The following is a 13,707-nucleotide window of genomic DNA, read 5'->3' as shown; positions in this document are numbered from 1 at the left end:
AAGAAAAATTCCGTTGGTCCTTATTTTTCCTGCTCTATGACTTTGAAACATCACCCAAGTAAGCGCAACTGATCTAATACATTCACAATTACAATAACATTCACAATTACAATTTTGATATTACCTGACTCAAAACCTCAAACAGTGTGGACTTGACACGACAAAACAAATGGTCAATCTCTCTCTCGACCTTCTTCTCTACTTCACTCATCAGGTGTCAGTCAAAACTGGCCCAGTGATGACTGTAGTTGATGAATAACTTCTTCCAATTCCAAGGAGGCTTCATGAACACACCACGCTCCCAATTCAGGGGCTCCATCTTCTTGATCATCACATCGATCAGGATCTAACATAACACGGGTATAAGTAATACGTTATTTAGGATTTTAAGGTACCTGATAGTGAGTGGCTGGCCTTACCTGACTCATAACCTCAAACAGGGTGGACTTGACACGACAAAACAAATGGTCAATCTCTCTCGACCTTCTTCTCTACTTCACTCATCAGGTGTCAGGTATACCTGATCAGGTGTACCTGTCAGGTCTACCTGATAGTGAGTGGCTGGCCTTACCTGACTCATAACCTCAAACAGGGTGGACTTGACGCGGCAAAACAAATGGTCAATCTCTCTCTCCACCTTCTTCTCTACTTCACTCATCAGGTGTCAGGTATACCTGATCAGGTGTACCTGTCAGGTCTACCTGATAGTGACATTACCTGACTCATAACCTCAAACAGGGTGGACTTGACGCGGCAAAACAAATGGTCAATCTCTCTCTCCACCTTCTTCTCTGCTTCACTCATCCCACGTTCATTTCCAGGCACAGGTTTCCTTCTGAATATTACGTCCTCCATGACCGACACAGTATGAGCTCGCACTTTACTGATGGTCGCTTTGTTCCGCAGGTTGACATCTTCAGATACCAGTATCTAAAATAAACCAAGGGAGAAAATGATGATTTGTCGTTAAAAATAAAAATAATGTTTTTAAAAAATAATACCCAACAATAAAAATAATAAACTTCAATATTAAGTCATTTTAAAAAAGGACCCTCGCTAAAAATTAACCTATTTACTGGGTAAACCTCTAGTCATTTCCCTTGACTTACTTACTATCGAGGTTTGACTGTAGAACTTTTTTATACCGCAGGAATAGAATTAAAAAGTCCCTTTACACCAGAATCAGCAGTCTAAACAGGTTCTGATGGGTACAGTAACAAAAGCGCTTATTTATACCTACTGCTTCATTAGGACTAAAAAGTCTCTTTAAAACAGCAGAAGGATACTCACAATATATGCTGCCTTCTTGGCTAACAGTTGACTCAGCTGTAGACATCCAGCTAATATCCTATCATCGGGACATTCATGGGGTAGTACCTAGAAATAGAAAACAGACATGTAGCAATTAGCACCTTGTGAAATCAAGAGAAATAAGAAATAGGGGACTTTAAATCGTAGATTAGCGTCTACTTACTTACTTACTGTAGGACTATAGACAGGCAGAAGAACAGCGAACCCTAACCAGCCTAACTAGCTGACAGTTTTTCAAAGAATTATCTAGTCAGCCTAGTTAGCTTAGTTGGTAGTGCGTCTGCCTTGTAAGCGCTGGGCTGCGGGTTCGATTCCCGCCCGGGGCGGATTTTATCCTGATGGGATAATGTTCGTTCTCGGAACGGCTGGGTTTCTCCTATCCTGTCTTCCTTCTCTCTTCGATTTCGGGACGATAAGACCCTAGCAGTTACAGTTCCCTCTGTCAAACCTCTTTGAAAAAAAAAAATAAATAAAAAATAATAATAATTATTATCTGAGCTAGAAGAGAACAACCAATTAGCACAGATTACTCGTAGTCTGTGGTTCACTTTCCCCCCCCTTTGAAATTGTGTAAAATCATCCTTATGAGACTGAAGTTGAATATACCTACTCTGAGGGCCGAATGCAAAGTCGTACCTTAATGATGAGGGATTCCTTTTAGTGCTTTCCTAAAATTCATATGCATAGTGGATCCTAAACTTTTCCTGGTTACGCAAGCGCAACGTGTATTTCCGACTTTCTTTTACATTTAATTTCAAAGCACTGACGTGCAGAAAATTTGGAACAGATTGACTTTGAAATGGCTGTAAGAGCTATGCAATGAAAATGAAAAATAGAAAGAGAATGGTTTAAAAAGGGTGGTGGGTTTTTTAAAAAAAAAAAAAAAATCCTTTTTTTTTTTTTTTTTTTTTTTTTTTTTTTTTTGCATTCCAGTGTATATTGTATCCATAGCAACTAAAAATCAATCAAAACTGGTCGATAACTCGATCGCAAATGAACGCGATTAGTAGGTATAGAAATTATTTTTTCATTTCTGAGCTGTCAATGTGAATCTGCTTTAAGAAGAAATGAGAGTTCGAAGCGCCACGCCGCCCGGCCTATATTAAAACGAAATAGAGTTTCATGGTTTCTTTCTCTAAACATTGAAGATATTGTTTGGACGGAGACATACTTACTTCTCTAGACATTGTTTAAGCATACATATCCTAGACATGAAGGCAGTGAAATGAGCTTGAATATCGGTCTGCGTGATATCCACTACTTGAGATTCATCTACCCCGGGATCTATCTTGAGGAACTTGTATAGGGATAACCTGTAAGAATACAACAGTTTCTCAGAAAGTCGGTTGACCATAGTGGGTACACGTTGTTTGGGGAAAAGGCTATTCTTTCTGTTATTGGCAACCAGTAGATTTCTTTCATTTCTTTGATTGATACAGTTGTAGTACGAAGAACATCAACGGTTTAAATCTCAATTCACTTAACATAATCTGCAAACAATTGGAGATGATATAGACATGAAGGCAGTGAAATGAGCTTGAATATCGGTCTGCGTGATATCCACTACTTGAGATTCATCTACCCCGGGATCTATCTTGAGAAACTTGTATAGGGATAATCTGTAAGAATACAACAGTTTCTCATTTTTTCTGCTTTTTACTTTCCTTATCCTATAGGAAGGAAATTATCCTATAGGAAGGAAAGTAATGTAATCGCAGCGCCGTAACAGACAGACATACATGTACATGTTTCTGTGTATGCAAAATGCAACAATTTAGTCGAATTTCGCGTTATTTTCATAGTACAACTTCTCGCTGTTTCTTATTTTCAAAAAATGTTATATCTTTTTCTACGTTCCTATCGAAAATTAAAAAGGTTCTCTAATTTTATTTATTAAGATACGATGCTCCTTTATGTACGTATAGCGATATTAGTGGATGTGTCAATTTTACTTTTAACCTAATAAAACATAGGTAATTCTTATATAATTCTGCCACAACTATAGACTCCAGTCACTTTTTCTACATTTTGTCACAGCTTCAGCACAAGACTTTTTTTACATACCTACACTTGGGCATCTCGAATTTTAAAATGTAATACCATATGGTCACACGGGACTTATATGTGGGTTTGCATTTTTGATGTGACTTGTATTTTTGTAATGCCGCCCTTGATCACTTACAATATGTATAATAGGTACACAATTTTCCTCATGAGGCTTCGTGCATCACGATACTAAACACGCCGGAAAATCTCAGGGAATCGAACCCAGACCTTCCTATTAATATTCTCTCTAATGGTACTCCACTGACCCAGTAATAGCTTAGCGTGGGTGATAGTTAACTCCATGACACGCTTGATTTTATAAGTACATAATTTGTAAGTGAGGATTAAATGGATTCGAATGGTAAGTCGGTTATTACGTGACCACAACTAGAGGTTCCAGAGATGTGGGAGGAATTTGTTTCAGACTTATTCTATCCTGTCTTCCTTCTCTCTTCGATTTCGGGACGATAAGACCTTAGCAGTTACAGTTCCCTCTGTCAAACCTCTTAAAAAAAGAAGGAAAACCTTGTGAAAACTAAATATCAGTTGTTTCGAGATTTGGCCTGTTCAGCCATAATAAATAAATATAAATGTCCATAACCACTCCAATCTGTACGGGTTTTTACTATCACAGCCATTTCTGTTGCATCGGGTACACTCACTTGAAGTGTTTTACCAGACACATTGTCTCATAAGAAATGTTTCACCAGACAAACAGTCTCACAAGAAGTGTTTCACCAGACACACTGTCTCACAAGAAGTGTTTCACCATAGGCGTAAGTAGTTCATAGTGTGTGCTCAGCTCCACAAATTGTGCTAGTCCCACTGATAGTTCCCCGTAGAATTTGCTGTCTTGTAGTGACGTCAATAATTCGGACAGGGTGATAGGATCAGGATCTCGTTGATTGAGAATGAATAGGAGTTGTTTGAGATAGATATTGGTTGGTAAGATAGTCGCGGGCTCAGGATGATCTGCGAATATCCTGTGGAGAAGAGAGATGATGTTAGAGAGGGTTGAACACCGAGGGTCCTGGGTTCGATTCCCGGCAAAATAAAAGATTTTCCGGTTCTGTGTTCGAAATACTGTGTCTCGTGAGGACAACGGCGGTATTACCAGAGTAAAAAGAAAAATATATGAAGTTAAGTAATAGAACTATTGAACACCGAGGGTCCTGGGTTCGATTCCCGGCAAAATAAAAGATTTTCCGGTTCTGTGTTCGAAATACTGTGTCTCGTGAGGACAATGGCGGCATTACCAGAGTGAAAAGAAAAATATATGAAGTTAAGTAATAGAGCTGGTCAAAGAGACTCTTGGTAATGCTGCGATGGCCACAAAAATTGTGAAGGGGTTCTCAGTTTCACCACAAATAATAAATTCATGATTTTCAATAAGATTTTTTACGGTATGATATACCTATTATGAAAGTCAAAATCTACATTGTTCATGCATGCACACCTACTCATCAAGCGTGCCGTGAGACGCGCGAACGTCAAGAGTTCGAAGCGCCACGCCGCCCGGCCTATATTAAAACGAAATAGAGTTTCATGGTTTCTTTCTCTAAACATTGAAGATATTGTTTGAAGACATACTTACTTCTCTAGACATTGTTTAAGCATACATATCCTAGACATGAAGGCAGTGAAATGAGCTTGAATATCGGTCTGCGTGATATCCACTACTTGAGATTCATCTACCCCGGGATCTATCTTGAGGAACTTGTATAGGGATAACCTGTAAGAATACAACAGTTTCTCATTTTTTCTGCTTTTTAGTCCGTCCTTCCTTTATTATTACAATAGTAATAAAAAGGTATAAGGGACGGACTATTGTATTCGCTTCGGTGTCGTCTGTCTGTCACTCTGTCCCCATAGAAGGACTTATCCAAACCTAGTCGACCTATATATCAAATTAAAGGTCTTTTTACCAGGAACACGAAAATGGTGGTGCAAATTTTGTCCAGAAAACCATAAAGCCAAAAAAACTGGTTTTTGGGGGATTTTTTTCACATTTTCTCACACAAATGAGCTCTGATCTCGACCTATGAACTCAAAGCGAGAAAGTTTTAGATAACAGTTCAGTCGATAATTTAAGACCGGTTTTAGCGTCACCTGTGTTAAGCTACGCTAGAAAGGCCAATAAATGGATGGGTGACTTTATCTATGTTAAGCTACGCCGAGCAAGGCCAATAAATGGATGGGTGACTTAAACCTTATATTGGGAATAAAGGGAGAACGGGCTCTAGTCTTGATTTTAAATCATTACATGAAAGTAAAATCAAAAAATCAAATCAAGAATAATAATAAACTGAATATTAAACAAATTAGGTAGGTATAGGTACATAGGTACTGATTTTCTCTAATCACTACGGGCTAAAAAATTCCCGGAGGGACGGGCCCAGCTTGTTGTCTTTGAAACCTCACCTAGGTTTATTAACCCAAGTACTCAGTGAATTTTTTTAAAGAGGTTTGATAGAGAAAACTGTAACAACGGAGGTCTTATCGTCCCGAAAGCGAAGAGAGAAGCCAGAAGTTCTACGAATGAAATTCATCTGCTAAGAATAAAGTTCGCCCCGGGCGGGAATCGAACCAGCGACCTACCGCATATAAGGCAATCATTTCATTACTGACCTGGGCTTTTTTACTTTCTATTATTCATTGTTTAACTGTTCAAACTGAGAAAGAACCTTTTCTGTTTTAAGTGCAAGTCCTCCCCCGGGGCGGGAATCGAAACCGCGACCTCGCCCTTACAGCGCTTGTTTCACTTACCTAAAAGTTTCCAGCATTCTATACAGGGTGTCGAATTTCCAAAACACTTTGCCTAGCACCTCTTTATCACTATTGCTTGGGGCAATATCACAGGTGGTACTACTAGCCCCCTGAGCACCACTATTGACTGGGGTAATATCACATGTGGTACCACTAGCCCCCCGATCTCCAGTATTGACTGGCGTACTAGGTTTAGGCGCATTATCACAGCTTACACGTTTGGTTCTAACTTCACAGAGCTGGTCTGGTTGTCCAACTGTGGAAGTACAAAAAACAGGATTAGTTGACGAAGCTGTGTTTTCCTCGTGAGGACAGTTAAGTAGCTACTTTAATCGAGCAGCGACCAGTGTTAACAGTGTAAAAAATTTGCCCGAAAACATTACTTTCCTTCCTATAGGATAGCTCTTTATCACTATTGCTTGGGGCAATATCACAGGTGGTACTACTAGCCCCCTGAGCACCACTATTGACTGGGGTAATATCACATGTGCTACCACTAGCCCCCCGATCTCCAGTGTTGACTGGAGTATTAGGTTTAGGCGCATTATCACAGCTTACTCGTTTGGTTCTAACTTCACAGAGCTGGTCTGGTTGTCCAACTGTGGAAGTACAAAAAACAGGATTAGTTGACGAAGCTGTGTTTTCCTCGTGAGGACAGTTAAGTAGCTACTTTAATCGAGCAGCGACCAGTGTTAACAGTGTAAAAAATTTGCACGAAAACATTACTTTCCTTCCTATAGGATAAGGAAAGTAAAACGATTATTGAAACATGGAAATTGAGTGCAAAGGAGGCACTTAGTAATGCTGTGATATACACTAAAGTTGTGAAAAAGCTCTGCTTTACCACAAATAATTCATGATCTGATTGATTGATTTTTGGCATATAGGTTAGATCTTCTTTTTCTTCACCTTCTCCCGTGTTCAGACGGGGTCGGCGTTTTTCGTCAGCCCTCAATCAGCCCCTAGGATGGTCGCTTTTGGCTGACATTTGGTTTTGGTTACAAAATTTTACGAGTGGATGCCCTTCGCAATCAATCAGTTGCGCTTAGTTGGGTGATATTTCAAAGTCATAGAGCAGGAAAAATAAGGAAGAACTTGATTTTTTTCTTCTACGACTTCTAGATACCGAGAAAAATCGATTTAAAAAATACCGGTAAATCGTGAAGTTTGATGTCACGGCATACGCTCCCGTACGCGATGACGTCATAATTCAAGACTCCCGCTTCGTTTGTTTGTGCGCAAGCGTTTCTGCGCATTTTGACGTGAAATCTGACGTCACAACTATTTGATCTCTTTCATTAGAACAGCAATTAAAAATTGAATTTTCGACCTTTTAAAGTTACTTTTTTGGAGTTTCGGCCTCAGATTTGGATTTTTCACAACTTTTTAGGTAGGAATCGATCTTTTAATAATATTTTCCCAATTGCAACTCCTCCATTCTTTAGCAAGGGGTATTTCTAAAGATAGGTAACTAAAATTTAAAAATCACCTTGTTTCTCCACTAGGGTCCGCGTATCACAGGAAGATGTACAAGGATTACCACTATCACAGGAACTAGAACTAGAACGTGATATAGGAGATTCACTCACTACACCACCTATCCTTGCAGGTACTTTATGTGACTGGAGTTCCTGCTTCACCATGGTAGTTGGTGGCAAACCAGTCGGCAAGACCGTTCTTTCGGTTTTGATCTGAAAGAAGAATAGTTAAATTGAAGAGTTGTGACGTCAGATTTCATGTCAAAATGCGCAGAGACGCTTGCGCACAAACAAACGAAGCGGGAGTCATGAATTCTGACGTCCTCGCCTACGGGAGCGTGAGCGTATGTCAAAGTTTACGATTTACCGGTATTTTTTAAATCGATTTATCTCGGTATCTAGAAGTCGCAGAAGAAAAAGAAAAATTCGGTTGGTCCTCATTTTTCCTGCTCTATGACTTTGAAACATCACCCAAGAAGCGCAACTGATCTATTAATAGACTGTTATGAGTGTTTCACCGCCGTTTTTTATTTTGTAACAATGAAACAATTGCTACATTAGACGCATGTGTTCTGTGTTGTTGCAAGCCCATGTCCTTCATCAGGTGGTCGAGAAGAGACTTCCCATTTAGGTGCTGGGTCAACATGAGACTACCAGAAAGTAACTCGATGAAATATTTGCAATCGAAAAACGAGTGCAAATTTTTGTCGATGGTGGGATTCTAACCCGGACTATTATTAACTACTAAAATGAGAATATTTACCGATTTCACCGTGCGAGTACTAGGGGTGGACGCAGGACTAGTCTTACTAATACCAGGCGTGGTCGGCTGATCCAACGTTTTGAGAGAGCGTTGTGCTCTGTCAAGCTCTGCTTCCAGTTCAGACCGGGCCGGGTGAGTAATAGTACGTGAGAACGATAGGATATCGCGTAGAAACGTACCCAAGGTCTCCCCTGTTACTTTACTGTCTGGAAAACAACAGGGAAAACACAAGTAATTAAGATTTATTAAAAATTCAGTCGAACAAACTAAAGCCTCTTCTCTTCTTTGATCGAACGGGGACCACTCTTATGACACGTCTCTTCATCCCCACCAGGATACTCTCCATCTTCGTATCCGAGGAGACTCTCTCCAGAAATAAATCGGGAGCGAGCCCCTGATTATTAGATATTAGCTGAATTCCGTCGCTTCGCTCCGGAATCCCGCTAGTTCATCCCGAGGCATGGCCAAACTTGTAGAAAAGGCATGGCCGAACTTGTAGTAGAAAAAAATAAAAATACTGCTGGGGTAAAGGACTAAAAAGTCCTTTACCCCAGCAGTCTAAACACAAGGTCTCGTGTATTTTATGGGTTTAACAGCATAATACATAAGGTTTACATAAAACATACATAATGGGTACCTTACACAATCATTAGTAATGTCATTATTTCCAAGTAATGATAATGAAAAATCAGAAAATCCGGAATTCCATCATTAGTAATGACATTACTAATGATCATGTAAGGTACCTATAAGGTTAACAGGCCCTTCTTCTTAGAAACGATTGATTTACATTTCTACTCACTCTCTTCGTGGTTCAAGATGATCTCCTTGAGTCCACTCAGTCTCTTGTTCATATCAAATCCAGCCACTACATCCACAAAACTGGCCCAGTGATGACTGTAGTTGATGAATAACTTCTTCCAATTCCAAGGAGGCTTCATGAACACACCACGCTCCCAATTCAGTGGCTCCATCTTCTTGATCATCACATCGATCAGGATCTAAAATAACACGGGTATAAGTAATACTTTATTTAGGATTTTAAGCTGTCGGCTCAGAACAGGAAATTTTGACAATACATCAGGTGTCAGGTTTACCTGATAGTGACCTTACCTGACTCATGACCTCAAACAGGGTGGACTTGACGCGGCAAAACAAATGGTCAATCTCTCTCTCCACCTTCTTCTCTGCTTCACTCATCCCACGTTCATTTCCAGGCACAGGTTTCCTTCTGAATATTACGTCCTCCATGACCGACACAGTATGAGCTCGCACTTTACTGATGGTCGCTTTGTTCCGCAGGTTGACATCTTCAGATACCAGTATCTAAAATAAACCAAGGGAGAAAATGATGATTTGTCGTTAAAAATAAAAATAATGTTTTTAAAAAATAATACCCAACAATAAAAATAATAAACTTCAATATTAAGTCATTTTAAAAAAGGACCCTCGCTAAAAATTAACCTATTTACTGGGTAAACCTCTAGTCATTTCCCTTGACTTACTTACTATCGAGGTTTGACTGTAGAACTTTTTTATACCGCAGGAATAGAATTAAAAAGTCCCTTTACACCAGAATCAGCAGTCTAAACAGGTTCTGATGGGTACAGTAACAAAAGCGCTTATTTATACCTACTGCTTCATTAGGACTAAAAAGTCTCTTTAAAACAGCAGAAGGATACTCACAATATATGCTGCCTTCTTGGCTAACAGTTGACTCAGCTGTAGACATCCAGCTAATATCCTATCATCGGGACATTCATGGGGTAATACCTAGAAACAGAAAACAGACATGTGTAGCAATTAGCACCTTGTGAAATCAAGAGAAATAAGAAATCATTAGGTACCTACCTAGGGGACTTTAAATCAAAGATTAGCGTCTACTTACTTACTTCGATCATAATATGAAGTTGTTAGTAACAGAAAAACCTTTTTTTGAACAAATTGATAGGTGAAAAATCGAAAGTAGCCCATGACGAACAGACGCCATTAGTATTAAAGCAGAAGAAAATAAACAACATAGGAAAATGGATACCTTAAGGAAAAGGGAAACCTTCATCATTTAGGAACGACTGTGCATTCGGCCCTGAATTTCAAGCTTAGGCATAGAAAAAAAATCATCTTGCCGGGGGAATTGAACCCAGGACTTCCTGAGATGACAGCCATTCGGGCAGCTAGGTTGCGCGTATTCTTACCTCTTCTGAGCGTGCCATAGTTTCTCTATCCTGAAACAAGATGCGCGGATGTTTGTTGCGCAGGTTAGACTCGATGAAGCGAATAGCCTGGGAGACGCGCAGTTTGAGGGTTCGATCCCCGGCACATTTATCCTTGATATGGTCTAACTCTTGTACCACTTGCCATGGGACGAACAGGAGGGGGTAGCCAAACTCTGGAGGGGGGAGAGAGGTGGTTGTGAAGTGAATAGAGAATAAAAAGAACAAGCTGGGCCCGTCCCTCCGGAAATTTTTTAGCTCGTAGTTTATTCGATCTTGGTTAAAGAAAATCAGTACCTATGTACCTACCTAATTTATTTAATATTCAGTTTATTATTATTATTGATTTGATTTTTCTTTCATCTTTCATGTAATGATTTAAAATTAAGACTAGAGCCCGTTCTCCCTTTATTCCTTTTAATGTTTCCTAATAACTACCAATATAATATTTAAGTCACCCATCCATTTATTGGCCTTGCTCGGCGTAGCCTAACACAGGTGACGCTAAAACCGGTCTTAAATGATCGACTGAAGTGTTATCTAAAACTTTCTCGCTTTGAGTTCATAGTTCATACTTTCATAGGTCGTAGCGACAAATTTCAAGATCAAAGCTCATTTGGGTGAAAAAATGTGAAAAAAATCCCCCAAAAAACAGTTTTTCTGGTTTTTTGGCTTTTTGGTTTTCTGGACAAAATTTGCACCACCACTTTCGTGTTCCTGATGGTAAAAAGACCTTTAATTTGATATATAGGTCGACCAGCTTTGAATAAGTCCTTCTATGGGGACAGACACACAGACAGACGACACCGAAGCGAATACAATAACCCGTCCCTTATACCTTTTATTATTACTATCGTAATTTAATAAAGGAAGGACGGACTAAAAAGAAATACTCATCTATTTCGTCCGTTGAAAAGTCCGTCCCCACTTGTCGTTCAGAAAAAAAAAAAAAAAAAAAAAAAAAAAAAAAAGGGCCTAGGTGGAAACACTCTAATATAAATTACATTGCCTGCAAGGACATTTTGTGTCGTTCGTAAAAAAGTCGTGTCTTTAGTAGTGGGAAAACTCTCGTTTAATAGCATTCATCTGTCTACAGGACAATCCGGAAAAGTCGGACGAAACTCACGACAAGTGGGAACGTGCCTTGAGAGTTCAAGGTATGTTCTCGAAGAACCACTATCAGCGTAACAGAGTCTAAACACAAACAGACTAACATACAGACAGAAAGTTTTCTAATATTAAATCGCTCAATGTGTTTCCACAGTAGACAATCGTACAGGCGCTTCAATGAGATCACCTATAAATTTACCTGCCGTGAAATGGTCTCGAACCCGGGACACAAACTCCATGGCGCTCAGGAACACATTGGTATCAAGTACCAGAATCAGAATGGGCGATGAATCATCCAGTGGTTCTGTACCGCGTAGTTCCAGACTTTGACTGGGAGGTACTTGGATGCCTTCCTTACTCGGGGTAACTGCTTGCCGAACTTCGGCCACCTGATGAGAAAGATAAGATTATTGTGGGAAAGATAAGATTATGGAAATAGAAAGGTTGGGTCCAGCCCTGGAAATGCACGACCCCTCACCCTCGGACTTCCCAGGGATCCGTGCCTGGGAAGGTAAGGTCTTTTAGAAACGTAGGTACATACATATTACATATATATAATAATAATAATAATAATAATAATAAAGGAATATACTTATTTGAACTAGGTAACTCTTACAAAAATTTTAACCATTTATTTGAACCCTCTGACTCAGTAAGTAATTTTATGCCGCTGCTGGGATTCGAACCACAATACCCTCAATTATGGTAGTGTGAACGTTTATCTGGGGGGAGAGTTCTAGAGTTAATTAAACCACTCGTGTTTATACTAAAACAAACTCGAGTTTTTCTTCTTCTTTCTTTTCAGACTGATAGCCACTTCCTTACCTTTTTCACGATCACAGCCGTAGGCATAGTCTCCCACTCCATGGACTCTTGTGCCCCCTCCATACCACGGATGGCATTGTCATTCGGTCCTGCACAACTCTCACTCGCAGGTGACGCTCCCGATTCCACAGACATGCTACTCGTAGAGTTGCTGCGGGGAAATTCCCGCCCACAATTCCCACCTGAGGGATGAATGAACACAGACTCCTGGGAGGAACTCGAGCTCAGGAGGGAATTTTGCGAACCCGAGAGGGAAGTTTGCAAGCTGAGGGAACTTTGCGAAACACTTTGGGACTGCAACATGTAGTGGGAATTTGGCGTAGAATTTCGTTGTGGACCACTGTGGGAATTCTGCGACTGATACGGGGACTTTTGCCAACGATTCTGTGTATTAGGAGTAGTTGAGGAAGCAAGTGATTGTTTCATTCGTTGGAGTCTATCCTGAGCTGGGGTTCTAGAACGGGCTTCACTGGGAAACCAGTTTGCTAGTGAAGCTGAAAGTTCCCTTGTATTATTCTGATCCTCTGGTCCTTTACCATTTTGTGAACTGTTTACACTCGGTGATAAATTACCTCTCCTCTTTCCATGGTAACTAGCTCTGTCCCTGTAAGGCGTTTGATTGCGTCGATTATTATAATTGAATTTGGGACTGACTTTGTATCGTAGGTCACGGTTGTGTTGATATCCATCTCCTGTAATCCTATCCGAAGTGTGGAGGTAACTGGCTCCTTGTCTCAAGGGCGGTGATCTGCCTGTAGGAGAATGAGTGACATCTGGTCGTATAATGCGAGGTCTATTTAATATAGGTGGACTAGGTGATTGTGTACCATCTACTGGATCAACACGTAGCGAGTCACTTTCATCATCAAATGTGATGCGTGCTCGCAATATTGATGGAAATAAACTGGCAACTCGTGTGAGATATATCCTTAAGCGGAAATTGTATTCTGAACCTGAGATTGAAGCCATCAAGAAAAATGTTCGATCGAAACTAACCATTGCACCGACTAGTACAAGTCCAATAACACAAGACAGCATGAGCCATGATAATGAGCTGCAACATGTGAATGATTCATCCTCAATATTGAATACCAATACTAATAATGAGCCTCATATTACAGATTCTCTTGTCTCAATCAATATTGAAAGTGAGCTTTATAACTCGATCAACAACAAATTTCAGGAGTTCAGAAAC

At 40.0% G+C, this 13,707-nt stretch overlaps 2 protein-coding genes across 2 annotated transcripts in view; both read right to left on the bottom strand.

The window, feature by feature from the left end:
* The window catches only part of LOC103515747, a 3,369-nt gene extending 704 nt beyond the window's left edge, over positions 1-2,665 (bottom strand). The window contains exon 1 of the mRNA XM_026828342.1: positions 2,487-2,665. Coding sequence (XP_026684143.1) covers positions 2,487-2,665 — 179 coding nt within the window. The remainder of the gene's footprint in view (positions 1-2,486) is intronic.
* A 1,202-nt stretch (positions 2,666-3,867) lies between these two features.
* On the bottom strand, positions 3,868-13,481 carry LOC103515746. Its single transcript, XM_008480688.2, has 11 exons — positions 12,513-13,481; positions 11,887-12,076; positions 10,560-10,753; positions 10,051-10,137; positions 9,478-9,690; positions 9,167-9,365; positions 8,365-8,570; positions 7,613-7,814; positions 6,124-6,379; positions 4,952-5,089; positions 3,868-4,340 (listed from the first exon to the last, which is right to left on the bottom strand). Exons 1-11 carry the CDS (start codon positions 13,479-13,481, stop codon positions 4,109-4,111), a joined length of 2,886 nt encoding a protein of 961 aa, XP_008478910.1. The 3' UTR covers positions 3,868-4,108.
* Between the last annotated feature and the right edge of the window lie 226 nt (positions 13,482-13,707).

Source organism: Diaphorina citri, unplaced genomic scaffold, assembly GCF_000475195.1.
Source record: "Diaphorina citri unplaced genomic scaffold, Diaci psyllid genome assembly version 1.1 scaffold1409, whole genome shotgun sequence".
Classification (NCBI taxonomy): Eukaryota; Metazoa; Arthropoda; class Insecta; order Hemiptera; family Psyllidae; genus Diaphorina; species Diaphorina citri.
Note: the sequence above shows the minus strand (reverse complement) of the source record. Positions and strands in the feature narration are given on the sequence as shown.